The following is a 19563-nucleotide window of genomic DNA, read 5'->3' as shown; positions in this document are numbered from 1 at the left end:
GACACATGATGTGCTGGCTAGAGTTGGTGACTTGAATTCAGGACTACATTGGATGCCAGTTCAGTTGGCGGCTTGAGGACAACTCTCACCCTTTTTAAACATTTATCAGCACAGAAGATCATAGCAGGAAGGCTCAAGTGAGTCTGAGCAGTTTACATAGTGAAAATTACTTTCAGGAAGATGAGCACATGTCAGTCTTAAAATTCCTGTGACCTAAATGTCCATCAATGTTGTGACTATTTTCAGGCACTGTCCAAAACAGCAGACTTCCAAAACAGCACAGGCCTACTCCAGTATAGCCATCTACTCTTCACAAGTCACAAAAAATACTTTGGGGGCCGACAGATGGAATGCTTTCCCCCATTTTAAAGCCAACTGGCCTCTCTTATGCCTCTCTCTGTTAAGCCCCTTTGTTGTTCTTGACTCTGCCTTCCTTTGTTCATCCCCCCCACCATGGGTGTGTGCAGTTCCATTGATCCCTGCATGCCTTGCAGTCCGATCCCCCAATACCATTTCCAAAGTCCAGGATGAAAGAAACTTTCACACACTCTTGCATGCTCTTATGAGTTAATGTGACTGACCAAGTTTGGTTTTCATCACTGCCTCCCTTATCATGTCAGCCAGGTTTCTCTCCATACATTCCTGTTCTTGGCTTCCTCCCTACAGTCCCTGTTGTGTCAGAAAAGGTAGTAGAGGAGTAGTCACTCCTTCCACATACTCATACAGATACTTGTGCCGCATAAAACATCCAGCAATTTGAGTGCTACGCTTGTCCTAACTGGGGGATTTAGTTGGAGAGGTCACATTTCATTCCTATGGTAATGAATGGACAAGAGACAGCCATGGTGTACAACACCAAGACTGGAAATTTGCATGTTTGAATCGATTTTTTTAATTGGAAAGGGCTCACTAGAAATGTCATTCATTTCTGTATTTGTATTTTGTCTATTGCCTTTGAGGTGTTTTGAGGTCTTTGAGGTGTTTTTGTTTCAGTATTTTCCTTTCTAGAAAAACATTTTTGCAATTAGAGAGGGATGAAAGAAGAATAAGAAAGGATAAATGTATCAGCATCTGGAAGCTGCTGGGTTCCTATCTGGAGGTGGTGCCAATCAGGAAGGCAGGTAGTGGAAGTGACATTATGTTTCCAAGCCAGTATCAGTTACATCCATTTCCTGTTTGTCTTCTGGCCAACAAATGCCAAATTTAATTTAAAGGGAATGAAATCATACTGACACCAGAAGGAACAACCTCAAATGTTTCTCATCTTTACTCAGCTTCTTCACTGATACTGATTTCTTCCCTTGGACTCATAAAGCAGTGTAATATATAAACCAATGCAGGCAGTGAGCATCTGACTCGTGTCCAGGTTTCAGGAACAACAGAAGGCCTTGGCCTGCTTGCCTCCCTTTTCCTGTTCCCATGCTTTGCTTGCATTCATGTTGCCATAAAGTGAAACAGATGAAGTATCTGGAGCATTGTTAAAAACTAATTTGGAGTGGGAGTATGCTAATGCGGTGTATTGTATTAAGTGATGGGTTTGGTTACAGGCCTGGAGGTGACCAAGTAGCTCGTACATGTAGTCTTTTTTTCCAGTCAATATCTACCTTTGACCTGGTGAAAGTTGTCCAAGAAAATAATCCCAGCTGAGAACAGCTGGTGCAAATAAGCCTTTCAAAGGATGATTGGATATTGGATACACTGTGTTATTGTCTATGTATTAACTAGGGAGATTACATTAAAAATATTTATTTCTGTAAAGAGACTGGCTGACACAAATACTATCATCACATATTTTGTTTTAACACAGCTGTTGAAAATACTGTAGCCTGACAAAGCTCTATCAGCTAATTACTGAATGTTTATGAGAGCAACTTAAATAGCAGCTCCGGGCTGATATTTTTAAACTGTTTTGAATTTTATTTTTAGTATAAGAAATATGACCCAAAACAATGGGATAAGACAAGGACAAGAGATGGAAAAGTTGAGTTTGGGGGAAATCAATGGGAGAAAAATGGTTACATAAGTGAAAGGGTGCTTGAGTGTGCATGTACACTAGGGCTGGGGAGTGATGCAAGAAGGGGAGAGAACATAAGAATACTACTGCTTTAAATTTGTCCTTCAAAATTTTTAAATTCAGCTTTCATGCTGATGATCTTCCTGGATGTTTAGCAATGTTTATATATTCCGAGTGGGATGGAGTATTGGATGGAGAGTCAGGGGACTCTCCCGTAGTCAAATTTTCATGTCTTTTGACATGTTGTGATGAGAGCAGACTTACAGAAGTGGTGCACAAATGATGCAGAGCCGTCAGAAGTGAGAGGTGTAGCTACAGCGCTGTTGCAAGGAGCATGGGGAGCAAAGTGTTGCTGTCTGCTGTAAACATAACTGGTTGGCTTCTGGCTTCTTCCACCATGCTTCCTGAAATGTCCCCACTCCAGTGACATTGCACACATCTTGCCTTTGCATCTCTTCCATGGCAAGTGTGTGGTATCACATTTACTGTATTTAATCTACCACTGTAGTGTGACAAAAGGAGCAAAAATGTTATGGTTTGCATTAACAAATTGGAGAAAACTGCTAGTGCTCTAAATTGTCTGCTCCATTAAGTAATTGATTTCTGGAAAGAAACTGTCTTCTGTTGTGTATTACATTAGATCTCCAGTTTTTCTGGCCTTTAGCTGCTATGGTAGTAAATATGACTGATTTTCAAATTTCAGAATATAAACCTATGCAGTGTCTTTGTGAAAAAAAACAGGTTTCTATCAAGCATCCTCGTAAAGGTGGTGAGTTTCTGGAAGTTTTTCTTTGATGCACAAAATCCATCACTGAAAAGAATTTAATAGTCTATCTATGAGAATTGCATTCAATAAGACAATATAATTCTCTTTGTAGTAACTATTAATTTAAACTGAAAATTCCTGAGTGAAAGGTATATATCTAACAGAGCCTTGAGCTATCAGTGCACTTTAGGGCTGGAATCTATGTAATGCTTCATCACAGATGGACAGCTTGTGGACAAAAATACAGTTTACCACCTCAGCATGAACGTGGGGGGAATTGGTAAGGCAGTATATAATTAATGCTGGATTTGATCCAGGATACCTTTCCCTTAGGAGAGGAGATCAAGATTTTTAGTGACAGTCTTTTAAAGACTGGTTTATGGTTCAGCAAACTGTGGAATATTGAGTAAAATTAGAACTGTATCATGGCACAGACTGAGAGAGAAGTCCTTCCACTGTACTGCTGGCTCCACATCCTCACAGGGAAACACTCTAAAATGGTGTTTTTCTTTTAAAATAAAAATTAAATGCTAATTCTTTTCAGTTTGAGAAATATGAAGAGCATGGTTGTAAAATGTGATGGGGAAAAAAATCAACTTGAAGAACTGGTTTTAATGTTCCCCTGGGAATGTTGAGGTTTTTAATATTTCAGAAATGGGTTTGCTTAGCCCTGAGGGAAAGGGGTTGGAAGAGCATGATAGACATGAGCATGCACGAAGACTGTGCATTCAGTATTAAGGGGGAAGAAATAGGTCACTGTGTATTAGATAGCTCATTTGGTTTCCTTTAAAGCCACAAGAGACAGCAACTGCTGAGCTGCCCTGTATTCTGAAGGACAGGGCAAATAAGCAATGTAGATGTCCTTGCTTTGGTTATTTACAAACACACCTGTTAATTCATGCTTTCTTGTGGAGCTGATAGTGCCTTGCTGGAAAAAGTGCCCGTTTATGCAACAGCTCTAGTTATTCATGTGCCAATGCTGAGTTGCACATGGCTTAAGGAAAACATTTTTTATGCAGTTTATATGAAAGAAATTATTTTTCTTGTTATTTTTGGTAGTTTATTATACATTATGCCTGAGAATGTTCCTTCCCAACACCCAGAAAGTCAAGCAAAAGTGTCAAGATGCCTTCACGAAGGAACAAGGAGCTCCTGACTGAACTCAACCATCCAAAGGAAGCACACAAGTGGTGGCAGCACGGAAAAGTGGCCGAGGGGGAAACCAGCAATATTGTCCTGAGCTTGCATGGACAGGGTGAGGAAAGCCAAAGCAGCCAGGAGAGACAACAACAACAGTGCTGAATTATTCAACAAGGAATTGAGGGATATCTCTAGTTCATCTGCCCTTGTCCTTATGGAAGATTTTAACTTCCCAGGCATCAACTGGTTAGCATCATACAGCAGAAACAAACAGGTCCAGGAAATTGCTGAAGCACATGGAGGATAACTTCTTTGTGCAGGACTAAGGCAGCCACCTAGGATAGGTGCCCTCCCAGCTTTGCTGTTTGCAAACACAGAGGGTCTCAGGGGTGAAGTGGTGGCTGGTGGCTGTCTTGATCACAGTGACCACCAAGTAGTTGTGTTTCAAATAATTGGTGTTTGGAGAAAAAAACACCAGGAAAACTTTGTCCCTGGATATGGGAAGAGCAGATTTTGGGCTGCTGAAGGAGCTAGCTAGTAGGGACCTCTGGGGATCTGCTTCTGAAGGTATTTGGGTCCATGAATGCCAGTCACTTTCTAAGAGCCATCTCTTAAGAGCACAGTAGCAGGCAATTCCAAAGGAAGGGAAGTCAAGCAAGCAGTGCAAAGGGCTGCCTTAGCTGAACAAGGATTTTACAGGAGTTAGGCAAAAAGAAACTGTACAGACACTGGAAGCAAGAACAGGCAACACAGGAGGACTAGAGAGATTCTGTTTGGCACTGCCAGGAGAAAATTCATGCAATCAAAGCTTGACTACAGTTCAAGCTGGCCAGCACTGTGAAGGACAAGAAAGACTTTTCAAAATACATTAACAGCAAACAGAGAATCAGAGATAACACTGGTCTGTTGATTGATGGGATCAGTCACCTCACAAACAGGGATACAGACAATGCAGAGGTATTTCATGCCTTCTTTGCCTCTGTCTTTAACACCACTGCTGGGCCCTGGATCCCAGGAGACCTGTGTTGGAAGACCGGGACTGAGGGGATGATGAACTCCCAGCTGTCCCTGAACTTGTTCAAGAGTAGCTGTTCAAGCTGGATGCACATAAATCTGTGGAGCCTGGCAGGATTCATCCCAGGATACTGATGGGGCTGGACAAAGTTATCACAGGACCTCTCTGCATTATTTTTCTTCAGTGGTCTTGGGAGTCTGGTGAGGTCCCAGTCAACTGGAAGCTGCCAATGTTTCAAGAAGGGTAAGAAGGTAATGATAGACCTGCCAGTCTTACTTTTCAGTGCCTGGTAAAATTACAGAGAAGGTTTTTTTGAGAGGCAATCCAGTCATTGATATAGTGAGCACAGGTTCACAAGGGGAAAGTCTGTCTTAACCAATTTAATTTCCTTTCATTATAAGGTCACGCACCTGATTGACCAAGGGAAGTCAGTAAATGTGGAGTTTTGGAATTTTACCATACTTTTGATACTACTCTTAATCAACTGCCCAGCACAAAGATAGACAAATCCATAATATGTTGGGTAAATGGGGTTACTGGCTGGGCTGGCAGCCAGTCACCACCGGTGTTCCCAAGGGCTCAATTTTACAGCCAGTGCTCTTCCATGTTTTCATAAATTATCTGGACACAGGAATCAAATATACAATAAGCCTGTCAATGATACTAAATTAGGAAGAGCTGTGGACTTCCTCGGGGGTAAAGAGGTCCTGCAGAGAGATATGGAGAGCTGAGCCATCACCAACTGTATGAAATTTAACTAGACCAAGTGCTAGATTCTCCTAGTGGGACACAGTAATCCTGGTTATTCATACAAATTGGAGGGTGAGAGACTGGAGAACAGCACTGTGGACAGGGACCTGGGGGACCCTGGCAAGTGGAACATGACCCAGCAGTGCCCTGGCAGCCAGGAGGGCTAAGCGTGTCCTGGGGTGCATCAGGCACAGCATCACCAGCCAGGCAATGGGAATTGTCCTGCTCTGCTCTGCTCTGCACTGGGGCAGCCTCACCTGGAGTGCAGGGGGCAGTTTTGGGTTCCATAATAAATGAAGGATATAAAGCTGTGGATATTGGAGTGTGTCCAGAGGAGGGTGACAAAAGTGGCGACAGGTCTCAAAGGCAAGACTTAGGAGGAAGTGGCTGAGGTTGCCTTGGTTTGTTTAGCTTAGAGAAGGCTGGGGGTGACCTCATCACAGTCTACAATTTCCTGAAGGCAAGCAGTGAAGGGGAGGGGCTGATCTCCTCCCTCTGGTGACCAGCAACAGGACACAAGGAAATGCAGTGAAGCTGCACCAGGTAGGTTCAGATTAAACATCAGGCAAAGGTTCTTCACTGAGAAGGTGGTCAACCACTAGAACAGACTCCCTAAGGAAACTGGTACTAATGCTACTAATCCTGTCAGAGTTCAAGGAGCACCTGGATGATGCTCTTAGTTGTATGGTTCAGCTTTAGTTAGTGCTGTGGGGAGCAGGGATTTAGAGTTACTGATCATTACGTGTCCCTTCCAACTTGAGATATTCTGTGATTCTAAGTCTGTGGAACCTGATGGGATGTATCCCTGAGGGAGGGAGCAGGCCAGTGTGATGGCAAGTTCCCTTGGAGTGGAGGAATGTCTCTGGCACGATTGAGGAAAATGATCTTTCCCTTCTACTGAGCACTCAACTACATCTGGGATGTTGGAGGCAGTCCTGCATTTCCCAGTATGAGACATGGATGTACTGGAGTGAATCCAGAAAACAGTTCCCAGAATGATTAAAGGATTGAAACATTTGAGAAGATACTGAGAGACTGTTTAGCCTCAAGGAACGAAGGCCTGCGAGGGAGTTTTACCAATGTATATAAATACGTGGTTGGAGGTTATAAAGAAGACAAAGGCAGTCTGTTCTGAATACTGCAAAGTGGAAGGACAAGAGGCAGTGGACACAAATTAAAATACAGGAAACTCCACCTAAATATAAAAAAAAAAAGTTTTTACTGTGTGTAATGTCAAGCAACAGAACAGATTGTCCATGGTTGTTGTGGAGTCTCCATCTTTGGAAATATTCAGATTCCAGTTGGACAAGGCCCTGGACAACCTGCCTCTGCTGTGAGCAACAGGCTGGTTGAAATGGATGACAGCCAGATTAATTCTGTAATTAAACCTTGATTTTTAGAAAAGTCTTGCATTTATTGTTTTGTAGTGCAGCCCAATCAAATTCATACTGCACTGCAGGTGATGTGAGCATGAAGTCTGATGTGTATCTCCTTTACTGTGTCAAGCAAGATTACTCTAGAGCTGATCAAGCTGGAATACCTCCAGTTTTCTACCTGTCACTTAATGCAACTTCCATTTTGCTGTAAGTTTCTGGTATAGTTTACTGTAAATCTGCAAATTTCTTGCAGCATGTTTATGACTCCAGTTTTGTAACTTTTCCTCTGATCCTTGAGCATAAAGAAGGAAAACACGATTTTGAATGTTAGTATGAAATTCCCTCAGGGTGGTGCAATTTCATAGGCAATTAAAAGCTGCATTAGAGTGGAAAGACAAAATAGGCCTGCTACTGACAGCCTAAATGCAAAAAAAAATGACCCCTTGCATCCCTGCAGTATGATGGCTTTGCAGACTGAAATAAACACACATCACCCTGAATAAACTGTGAAATACAGCCTGTTTTATTTAAAGGGTGGTGGTTTTATTTTTATATTGCACTTGGCATTTCCTGATTTAAGAGCTGCAAGCTGTCTTCTGCCTACCACATGTTTCTGTTTGTAGTTCTGGCATTTGTATAACCCAGTGGTAGAAACTGTCATCCAGTTTCTAACTCACTGTACATTAAACATAGCAGTCAGAAGGATCCTAGCTCCTGACAATATGTTTTGCACACCACTATTTTTCAAAATCTCCTGCTTTTAGTCCTCAAAGAAAATCAAGTGAGTTAATGTCTAGATTTCATAGAGGACAATTTTACACCCATATAAAAGGGTTTAATTCTTTCAAGTATTCCATTTAGCACTGTAATTTACGTTGAAATGCAGTCTGTGTTAAGAAGTAGATTCATGCCTGTGCACATTTATTCTCGGGCTATTTTTTCTCTTTGCAGTTAGCGTCACAGTCTCTGACATCACAGTATACGAGTTTACTGCTTTTCAATCCACTTATTTCAGGAGAGAGATAAGGTAATGAATTTGATTCTGGCTGTTCACAAAGAACAAACGGTGGCTGCTCAAGACCATTAGGGTCTTTGTGTCTACCAGCTAGGGAATTAAATGCATTCAAAGGTGTATGATCAGAAACTGCTGAAAGAAATCACAGCAGTACATGAGTGCAACACAATCCATAATGATTTGCTATGAGAGATAATAAAAAATACGAGAGAGAGCAATAGACCATTTCTACCTGGCTCTCTAAGGCTACACTCCAAAGTATTCACAGATATATATATATAAGAACAGCATTAGCTGCTCAGACAAGACCTAGAAAATGTCATTGACCAGCTCTTCTACTATTGCTTAGTAAGCCCCACAATTTTCTTACAGAAACTGAAAAGTCTAAACTGCCTCATACTGACTGGTAGGGAAGAAAATGGAATGACTGGTTGCAACAAGATACCTAAACAGTCTTCAATTTTAAGATGTATTCCCTGGAGTCTTAATACACAAAGTTACCACTAAGTCTGCAAATGCTATTTCAGTGAGCTGTTTTCCCCATGCATGTCACAAATTTTCTGCTGTTCTGAAACTTTCTATATACTGTCTTCAGTTTCTTCACAAGCTTTTGTATTATGTCTTGTACTTTGTGGCTGATAGTGTGCCTTCTTTTCTCTGAAAGAGTCTTGTAAGATTGTCTACACCTTTAAAAGAAAGGCAATTCTGTCTTTTACCCACATTTACCTGCTTAGGAAAAGGTTAAATAGAAAAGTTAGGCTGAGTCAAAACAGTTTGTGCAGAGTATTATAGTATTTAGCAGGCTGATGATTTCATGCTAAGTACCTGTGTGCCTGTTTTCACCCACAGTACATACAAGGCAGCTGCTGTGGTAAGCAAGTTTCAAATATTTACCTTTCTCGCAGAGCATGGATGTGAGCAGTAACTGTCAAGTAGCACTTTACTGCATGGTAAATCCGCACTCAAGCTTGCCTTGTTCAAGCCTACAGTCAATCACTGTAATGAGGGAAGTAATACTTCCCTTTGTGGAATCCATCCTAGTTAAAAGCACATAATCAACTCAACGTTCAATAACTGTATTAAATGATTACTTGTAGTGCTTTGTAAGTAATTTTATCAGGCTTATGTATGTGCCTATATTTGGCAGACTACCTGCTGGTCTTCCTCACATTCCCCCTTGTAGCTGCAAGATTTGCAGTTTACCAGAGGTCTGGGATTGTAGCTGACTTTAGGGAGATAAGCCTGAAGGGTTTCAGGCTGTTCGGTAAAGATGGATTGGGAAGGCAAGGAAGAGGGCTTTAATGGTGTGGAAAGGAGTGCCTTGGGTGCGTGAAGCTTTACCTTGGGACAGCTGTTGAACCCAAGGACAGTGTGGATAAGGACATGAGAACAGACCAGTGCAGTTCATGTCACAGATGTGTCTGCAACCAAATCATCTGATCAAGAAGAGGGAGGTGAAGCCTTCTTGGACACTGTGCCCTAGAAGCTCTTCTGCACTTGGGAGACCTTACAGTGATGGGAATTATGTCAAAGTTTTTTCTCTTCTTGTGGGACTGCTTGGAAAATCTGATCCCAGAAGTGGGCGTTTTTCAAAATTTACTTTGGGCTAAGTGAAATCTTTGAATCAAATGTGAACCAATTCTGTCTCCCACGGCCACCTCCTGCAAATAGAACTTGCAGAGTTTGAGATGACAAGGTGGGGAGATCCTAATAGGTCCATTTGGACTGGTCACCGCCTTAGGACCTTGCTGTGGATGAGCGTTCCGGAGCCCTTCCAAACCCTCCTGCCCTGACCGGCTTAGGGAAGGTTCACCCCCCTCACCTTCCCCTGGCTCTCCGATCTCGCCGAGGGCGAGTCGCTCCCGCCCGAGGTGAGGTGAGACCGGGCGGGGCAACCGGGCTCCGGCTGCAGGTAGAGAGGGAGGGAGGGAGAGAGGCCAGGCCGGCCGTCCCGCCCCTGGGCCACAGCCCGCCTCGCCCGATTATGTCACCCGTGTTCAAAACAAAGTTAGGAAAGTGGTTTCAGCCTTTCCGCGGTCTCGCTTCCAGCCCGGGGAGCGCCGGCCGGGCCAGCCCCAGGGGCCGGCGCCTGCGGCAGGTGAGTGCGGGCGGCACCGCGGCCCGAGCGGGGCACGCCGAGGTCCGAGCCCGGCCGGACCGCTCTCCCGGCGGGGAGGCACCCGCGGCCGCCGCTCCGCCGTGCCCTGCAGAGAGAGCCCCGGTGTCCCCAGCGAGCCCCGCCGTGTCGCAAGCCGCGCTTCCTGCGCGGCCCGCGGGCACAGGGCCCGGCGGGGCCCGGCGGGGCCGGCACCCGGCACCGAACGCGCTCTGGCCCCGAGGGGAGCGGCGGCCAGGCAGGGTGGCGGGGCGGGGGGCTGCCCATGGACCTCCCTCCGCTCGCTGCCAGGCTGGAAGGTGGCAGGAAGGTGGCAGGAAGGTGGCTGGAGGCGGCCGCCAGCAGGCTGGTGCAGCCCCCGCAGCGCTGGCCGCGGCGCGAACGCCCGCACGGCGGTGGAGCCAACTCCGCCGTGGGGCCGGGGCTGGCGTGGGGAGCGACAGCTCAGTGCCGGGGTGCGGCTGTCGTGACTCCTCCCACACGCGGAATGGTGCCCGAAGGGGGTGCCCGAAAGTGGCGGCGGCGGGCGGTGGCTGTGCTGGCGCCCCCGCCGTGCCTCGTGTAGCTTCGTGCCGACGCCGTCAGAGAGAAATCCCTGGATGGCCCGGCCACCCCAGGAGCTGCCCCGCTGGTTTTCGCTTCCCTGCAGATACGGAGGATGATTGAGTTTGTGGCTGGTGGCTGCCTTCGGACCACCAAATGCTTATTGAAGAAGGCAGTGCTGTTCCTGGTGGTTGTAGAAATGATTCCTGTGTCCCCCTGCAATAGTTTGGTGTCACTCTTACTCTGCTGTAGCACTTACGTGATCTCTGATTTAGTTTTCTGTCTTTCTTGATACTGAAGGTTTATGATGACTGTAAATGACAGTTATGAAAGAAACGTGCTGCTAGCAGGATAATAGATTTCTTAATATACCCCAGTAGAACAGATTATTACTGCATGTAGTGAAACGTGGGTAGTGTCACAATTGGGAGAATGGTCAAATCCCTCTAGAACACATTGGCTAATTTAATGTGCTCTTCTGTTTTCTTAGTTGCAACTTTGTGGTTTTCAACAGTAGTTTTCAGTTTAGTTTCGCTTTTCTTTTTAGAATAAGTAAATTATTCTGATGCATGGGTAAAAATCTATTGGTTTTCTGTGGGTTGTTCTAAGAACTCTGGTCCCCATATTTGAGCTTCAGTAATTGCACAGATCAAAAGGGAACCATTACACCCAAAAGTACAAGGATGAAAATTAAATGTTGGTCTTCTCTAAACTAGATTCTCATCTTTCATGAAATTGAGAAAAGAAATCAAAAGACAGAGTGTGAAGTACAAAAAGGAAGATACATTTCTGTGAATGGATTAAGTAGCAAACGAGATTTAGGGCAGTAATACTTTACAGTCTCATGGTCTGCCAGCTCTCAGAGACTTAAGTTCACCACTGCTGAAATGAATGAGATATGTTTGGTTCCTTGTGAACCATCTCTGCCCCCACCATCACCCTTTCCTCTTATCTTGTGGTGGACTGGAAGATAACAGTAAAAGAAGCAGCAGAAATAAATGCACTAAAGAGCACCACTCTACAAGCTTTGTTTGTGGTTTCTTCAGACCACAGGATGAATGTGCTGCTTCTAACAGGTCTCTCTTTTCTCCCGTTTCTGTTCATTGACAAATGATATCCAATCATGATTTTTTAGGAGGAGTAAAGGGTATAGTGGTCTTCCCTGATTCCCTCTCCATTCTTGGCTAATTTGCAGTCTAAATATGTATGAACATATCGTCCCAACATGTAAGTTGGGAATAGCACATCTATAGGGTTTTATTTCTCATGTTAAAAAATACAAATTTAGTCAGTTCAAGTTAAACCTGATATAAAAACATAATTGATTCCACTGTTCATGACCTAATCCATGCAGAAGCACCAGGATGTCTGTGTCTGGTTGAAACTGAGTTTAAAGATTTTTGGACCCATCTTATTCCTTAGTCTCACAGATGGGATGTCAAGGAAAGTGAAGGGTCTTGCTGGGGAACTTCCATTAACTGAAGAGCAGCATAAATGAAGTCAGGGATCTTGCACAATTGTAAAGATAACTTTCTGAGTAACTTGATCACAGAGAAAGGGGAAGTTGTATCTCTATTCAAAGGCAGTAGTGAATTAAAATCCAATTAAGAATCTGTAATGATGCATTTTTAATTGTTTGCATAGCAAGACCTTTTTTCGTAGAACTGAACAGGATGAAGTACACCAAGCCTCCTAATCAAACAAAGATAAGTGGATTTGTTTATGTGTTTCCAAGGCCTTGGAAGTTAGCTGTGTGGAGCAGATAGCATGAAGGTTATCTTGTTCCACATATAGGAAAATATGAGTCTTTTGGTATCATATTTTACCATTACTTTTTGCCGTGGAAGAGCAGTGGACTAGCAAACTAAATATTCCTGTGCTTCACTGACATGCTTTTGCCCCATAAAACCTGTTCCACTGACTCAAGTGAAGATATTTTCCAAGAGCAAGTTTGTAGTTTTAGAAATTCTGAAAGTTTTGAAGACAATAATTCGTGCCAACCTGGCTTCAAACCAGGTGCCAAATAACTAAGGAAACACTTGGAATATGTCTCTCTGTCTTCTAGTGGAATCTGCATTGACTTGGGTCCTCTAAGGTCCATGGCAGAGTAGGCTGAAATTTTATATGAAAAATTTTTCCATGAAAAATTATTCTTATTTGAAGACAATATTTAATTTGCATCTCAAAACCCTTTGACTTAAGTTAAAGATGTAACAGTCCTTGAAAAACTAGAAATAGACAGTGTATTTTAGACTTCAAGCCAAATTGTTGTTGGCTTTCAGGAAGATAAAAGGTTTTGATTTTTTTTTTCAGAAGTTACATTTTTAGCAAGGGCTTTTGGAGGAGGCAGAATATTTCAAGGATTTTTTTGTGAAAATGGTGTACTTTAAAGATGTTCTTGTCAACCTGATTTCACCAGCTGAAAGTAGCTCTGTTTAGCAGTGAGTCATTAGGAAAATCTGAAAGATAAGACAATTAAAAGGGGTATATACTGTTTAGCTTAAACTTTTTACAGATCTTTACTTCACGGGGAGGGGGTTTCCAGTGCAAATAATTTGTCTACAAATGGAACAGCTCATGTGAACTGGCAATATCTCCTACCAGAACGTCATGTTACACCACTTACTAATACAGTGCCGTTATCAATATTGTTAATCACATTTAATTTCAGTACTTGGAACAATGCAGCACAATAAATTGTGTTTAGAAGCTTTTTCCAACATAAATGGTTCTGTGATTCTTTGCAGTCGGATGGACTCAGCCCAGTTTTGACTTCACTACGTTTGGAATGTGTTGCATATGTTGTAAGAAGATGCTCCTTCTTAACAATGGTTTTTACATTCCTGAATTAACAAATGATGCTTTAGAAATAAGTCAAAATAATGGTAGAATAGTTCCCCATAGTTCTGGAATAGTTCTAATACAAGTTCTGTAGGTGCTAATGTCTGTCCAGTTTACAAGCAGACATTTCTAGAACCTCATGCTGCAGCCACAGATGTTAGCCAGAATTTTAGCCCAAAATAGGTAACTGGCCGAGTTGTATTTGTATGCAGTAACGATTTATTGGTAATTTAGAGAGATAAAGACAGATTTAGTGAGGAAAACACCCACTCAGATACTCATGTACACTTGTACCACCATCCTGCTCAGATGTTGCATAGGAAAGCAGTTTCTGAAGACACAAGGTTCGTGCGACCAGCAGGCAGGTGAGGAACAAGAGGTGGGCAGAAGAGTTCTTCTTGGAGCTGGTTTTCTGGAATAAGGCAGAAAGAACAAAAGGAGGGAGAGGAGACGGAGAGGAGACAAGGAGTCCTTAAGCTTGCATGGACTACAGGCAGGGTGCTCTCAGTTCTTGCGATTATTCTGCAACTGTGATTTTCATGATGATGGCTGGCCCTAAATTCAGTGTTCCTTCATAAGAAGTTTGCATTTTCAGGCAGCTCTTAGCTTTTGACTTCTTAAATGCATTAAAAAGGAAGCATCCAAAGCAATGAAGCAAGAGGAAAAGATGTATTTCTGTTAAAATGATTACCTAGAGTAGCTTTACTTCTCAAGGATCCTAGCAGCACTTAGCAGATCCATTTTAATTTAATCCTGCCTTTTTAGTATGGACCCCTAAGAACTGCTAAGATTTAGGCAATGAACATCCTGTTGGTTGTTTTTCATTAGTGTTTTCATATTGAAGAGCAGGATGGTGAATAAATGAATATGCCTGCTTACCCTGGGCATCTGAATTTTAATACATGGATAGTTTTATTTGCTACGTCTGTAGAAGCCAGCAAGAAGACAGGCAGGAGATCTTTTGTCTTCTTCTTCCTCTGGGGAAGCTGGCCTTTGGGAGAAGAAAATTTTCTTACAAGCCCAGTGAAGACTAGTTGCTTGGATGCAAATGTTAAAAATAAAAGTTTAATGAAGATATGTTCACCAGTCAGAGTTGAAATTCTGCATCATAGTGCACAGAATTGGCATAGTTTGGGTTTTTTCCAACATATGTATTTGTGGATTCATCTTGGGACAAATGCCCAGTGGGGAGTAAGTGGTCTCTGTCCAAAGTCTTTGGCTGTGTGTTTTGGAATCCTTAATGCTTAATCACTTCAAGCGTATTTTCTGTTTTTCTCCTGTTTCACAGTTAATATTGTTGAGACACTGCTTCTGATATTTAATCTGGATTTTTATCCTTCTTCTTTAGATTTAAGGTGGGTTTTTTTTTGGTGGTTGGTTTGGTTTGTTTTTCTTTTTTGTTTGTTTCTTTGTTTGTTTTCCTTAACCAGTAATCTTCTGAAAAGGAGAAATTCCATTTACATGACTTTGGTGTATGTATAACACGCAATATCTTCTCCCAGGTCTTTTTCCTTCTTGACTTCTGCTGAGCTCCCTTACCTTGAAATAAATTGTAAGTAATTGTTAAAGCCTTGTTGTGGTATAAATAAAGCTTTAAGCTTGCAGATAGCAAAGTAGGTGATCGTAATGGTTCCTTTAATCTTTGAAAGCTAATCGGGTCTGGCTGGAGAGTTTCTGTTAAGAGTGAATCTACGCAGTCTGTCAAGACTGATTCTAAACAGAATTTGGTTCTCCCACACACACCTACTTGCACTAAAGGAATTTCTACATAACTTAGTTTTTCCTTTTACAGGCCAGTGGATGTAGGATTCTTCTTTTGTCTCTGCCTTTGCTACTCCCCTGAAATTATTTTAATGACACTTTCAGATTACCTTCTTGTGGTCCCTCACAGGAACTCCAGCCTGCCTCAGACCTCCCCCTCCAGAGTTAAACTCCTCACACGCACTCCATGGTGTACAATCTCCTAAGATGAAGAGACATGAGAGATCATGTACATCGTGAGAGAAGTGAATTCAGGCTGTGTGGAAGAGGCTTTGATGATACATTTCATCACAAGATTTTCTGACTTGCACGTTTTTACTTGAAAAGCCAAAACTGGAGAAATCAATGTCCCCTTTTTTTTCATCCAGTTGTGTCTAGGTGTCCATATGGTTAGGCCAAGCTTTATATGCTTTCATGAGAGCTTAAAGGTTAATTGTCTTAGTCTCTTGAGCACACAACTTTTTATCTCTGCTAGTTGTTTTAAGTGTGGTATCTGAATTTTTACATTAGATGGTCATAAAATCTTCTTTTAGATGGCTAGAAGTAACACTGAAGTCCACTGATCTAGTCATCTCCTCTGCCATTATTTGCAGATTTGTGTTTGGTTTGTTCTTCCATGATGGCAGAACTTTGCAGCCAGGGGTTCAGTGCTCCACCTTCTTTATCCTTGGGTGGGTTTTCATGTCTGGCTTGTCTGACATGTTTGCTTCTTGTGGATTGTATTATGGGCATAGGGAGCATTTTTCTCCAATCCCGTACCTAGAAAACTTCTATGTACTTGAGCTTGGTTATTGTGCTCTCTTTGGTCTTAGCAGTCCCATGCCTCTGTCATTCTCTGTAGGTCCTGCTTTTTTTGATTCTTCCTTGATGGGCCACTTGGGCTTAATTAAATTAAATAAACGATAACTTTCCAGTTGAAATTGAAAGGATTCTACAACAGATTTCACTGTCTAACTGGATGAACACTTGTTCAAAAACAGGGCAGAGCAGTTGGGAACAGAATGACTTCCTTGTGGTGATGCATTTTAGCTTTAGGAGCTTTTCAGCACAGTGCTGAATAACTAACTCTGATAACTAACACTGACACTAAGTTATTTCTGACGAGGTCCCTCTTCATGTGTCAGGCATGCAACACTGCAGCTGTGGGTTATTTTAACATTCGGTTGTAGGAAATAAATATTTCTTGTAGTAAAAGTATGCAATCTATTTTATATTTTGTAGTGTTTGCAAGATGTGTTCTCTCTCATAACAGTGTTTGGATAAATCCAAGGTGACCTTGGTATTAAATAAGCTTATGATATTTTTCAGCTGATGATATGTTTTGAAGTGTGCTACAGAAAATTTGTACCTGTAGACACATGCTAAGAAAAATATTTCACTGAAACCTAAAAACAGAAGAGATATGAGGTCAGGCAGCACTGCTCTCTAGGTTTTTAACTATCACAGTTAGGGAGAGCAGGGTTGTCACACTTCACGACTTGTGAAATCTGTGGCTCAGCATTGCTCTTTACTTCTAGAGTTTGGTGATTTGCAGTAGACCTGATTGGAAATTATGGAAATGCCTTTTGGAATATTAACAGTGACCTGCCTTTTGCAGATCCATCCAAAATTTGCCTCATGATTAATGGACTTAAGCCTCGTGAATCACACATCCTTGTTTAGTATTTGGAGCCATGCTTGTTTGCATCAGGTATATAAAATATGACCTATTTTGCATAGTGAAGTTGTTTGTAGATAAAACAATGGAAAACAGAGGTCTTAATGGAATTGATTTTGTAAGCCATTCATTTTCTAAAGGAGATGGATGAGTGAATGGAACTACCTGTGTTATTTGAAACTGGCTTTAAGGTAATTACTGAGTGGTTATTCAGTAATGTGGGACAAATTGCAGTTTTAATCTTTCATGTTATTACCAGCATTTGCAAAGTATCAGGACACTGTAGGAATTATGGTGAACTCTATCAGCTTTAGAAGCTGCCATAAGGATTAAGAATTTTTGCAGATGCTCTAATTTAATTTTCTGCTGTATTGAAGACATTTGCTGTGTAGCAAGTTTTTACGATGTGTATAAAAGGTGGGGCACAGTACAAGAAGGTGAGGCTCTCATGATGCATGTAATTTCATTTTGTGTATGGAAATATTTAGGAAGCATGGTGATATTTGCTGAATTGTACTGTTTGCTAACAGCAAACAACTTTATCAAAGTGTATATAGTGCTGTTTTGTTCCACCAGTTTTAATCTGGTTTTGTATTTCTGTTCTTTTACTTGCAGTGGGATATTTATTCCTTGCATGGCTTTTCTTTTTTTCCTAAGGAAGTCTAATGGAATGTGCCGAGGCAGGCATTAGCTGCACTTATTATCTTGGTTAGCTTGGCCGGTTCCTGAAGTTGTGGCCTTCTGAAAAATTGTTGAAATAAAAAAAGAAAAAAAAAAAAAAAAAAAAAAAAAAAAAAGCAAAAAAAAAAAGCAAGCTGTGTGGGTTCTGTGTAGGTGAACACATCTTAGAAGATGCTTAGAAGATGTTCCAAGAGTGCCAGGTTTGAACTTAAGCATAGAGTAGAACAGGCTGAGTAGCTCTATGTGATCAGAATCTTTTCACTTTAAGAAGCTGCAGAGACAAGCCTAAGGTCTTGTTTCCTCATATTCTACCTTCACATCCATGCAGTGCTGAGGTCTTTGCTCTGCAGACAACATAAGTCCCGTATTTAAACAATATTCACTGGCCTTTGTGTTGTTCCAGATTGTGCCAGTCATACTGGATCAGAATCAGGCTATATGTTCTCATATTAGTGAAATGCCTTAAAAAATTATTTGTTTTGTTAAAAATTTTCAGACAAATTTGTGTCTACTTTAGGCACACCTACTTAGATAAGAAGAACAAATTCTAGACAAATATATGAAGTTGTAGTGACTTAAGTTACTCTTGCCTTTACCTGTATTTGTGTTTTCTTGTTCATGTTGATTGATTGTCCATATTTCTTGTCAAACTGTCTGATCTTGCTTGGAGATTCCATTTCAGAGCTAGTTTTGTCTTCTCCTTCCCTCAGACTCCCCCTTCCTTGTTCATCATCCCATTTGCAATGTCTTTAGTGCAGCCCATCAAGGTAAGAGTTTTCAAAAAGCTTTTTCTTCTTCTAAGCTTTGGTGCCTAATTAAAGAGATGGTCACTAAGAGATTGTGGAAAGCATCATTAAGAGGGTCTGATTTGCTTTTTTCCTTACTTTTTTCCAGGCACAGGTTTCAGATCAGAATTTATGGGTAAATGGGATAGCAGCATCCCAGGATATTCCTGAGCTGAGTTTGTTGCCATGGACAGAATAAAAGGAGACTACCCCAGTCCTGTGCAAACAGGAGATGCAGAGAGGAGCGGGACTGGAGAACAAGACCCAGACCTAACTGTGCTGGGAAAAGCACAAGAATTCTTTCAGATTTGTGATCTGGAAGGCAAAGGCTTCGTCACTCGTCAAGACATGCAGGTAAAACAAAATTGGTTGTGTGAAATGCACAATGAGAGAAGCTCCTAAAGCTTGAGTTGAGACTGATTAATTTAAAGATGTTAACACCCTCCTCATAATTTTAAAAAGATATGTGGGATTTAAAATAATATCTTTGAAGTCTTACATAATGCTTGCATTTTTTCCTTACAGACAAAGCAACAAAAAAGTGGAAAATCAAAGTAAATTAGGTTTAAAAAAAAGCCTCAGGAATTCAATTCTATTCTTGTTGAGAACATTGAAACACCATTAAATTCATTGCTTTGTGATCCCACAGTGTCAGGGGTGTATTTAGTCTGCCAATTTTATCCTTTTTTCAGCAAAATTGTGTAAATAAAGCCTTTCACTGTGGCTTCACTGTCAGACAATGGTGAACTCTCAGCTGGATCATATATCTATATGTAGAAAGTACAGAGGAACAATATTTTTAGTATGATTCAGTGTTGGCAGCAGTCTTAGGAAATTGTGCTTAATTTGTTTGAGGGCCCAAAATCAGATTTGCTGAATATTCTGATGAGAAAAAGCAGCTATATATAACAAAAGCTTTTGAAAATGTGATTGTGGCACATTGCAGAAGTGATAAGATGATTTGAACCAGTATGTGGCAGAGAACAGCAATGTACTCATGCTTGACATGCAAAGCATAATTTGTGTTAATCCATTTCTACTTCAGTGTTTATGGATGAAACAGAATTGGGGAGCAGGAGCAGAACAAATTCATCATGATCTAC

The 19563-nt window shown here is 41.7% G+C and overlaps 1 protein-coding gene across 2 annotated transcripts in view; it reads left to right on the top strand.

Moving 5' to 3' along the window:
• The first annotated feature begins 9972 nt into the window (after positions 1-9972).
• CRACR2A (calcium release activated channel regulator 2A) overlaps positions 9973-19563 on the top strand; it is a 56495-nt gene continuing 46904 nt past the window's right edge. The window contains exons 1-2 of one of the 2 annotated variants that reach the window (XM_038132641.1): positions 9973-10174; positions 18570-18814. In XM_038132641.1, coding sequence (XP_037988569.1) covers positions 18647-18814 — 168 coding nt within the window. In that variant the 5' untranslated portion in view covers positions 9973-10174; positions 18570-18646. The remainder of the gene's footprint in view (positions 10175-18569; positions 18815-19563) is intronic. The other variant, XM_038132630.1, reaches the window with a different exon arrangement.

This window comes from Motacilla alba, chromosome 1 (assembly GCF_015832195.1).
Source record: "Motacilla alba alba isolate MOTALB_02 chromosome 1, Motacilla_alba_V1.0_pri, whole genome shotgun sequence".
Classification (NCBI taxonomy): Eukaryota; Metazoa; Chordata; class Aves; order Passeriformes; family Motacillidae; genus Motacilla; species Motacilla alba.
Note: the sequence above shows the minus strand (reverse complement) of the source record. Positions and strands in the feature narration are given on the sequence as shown.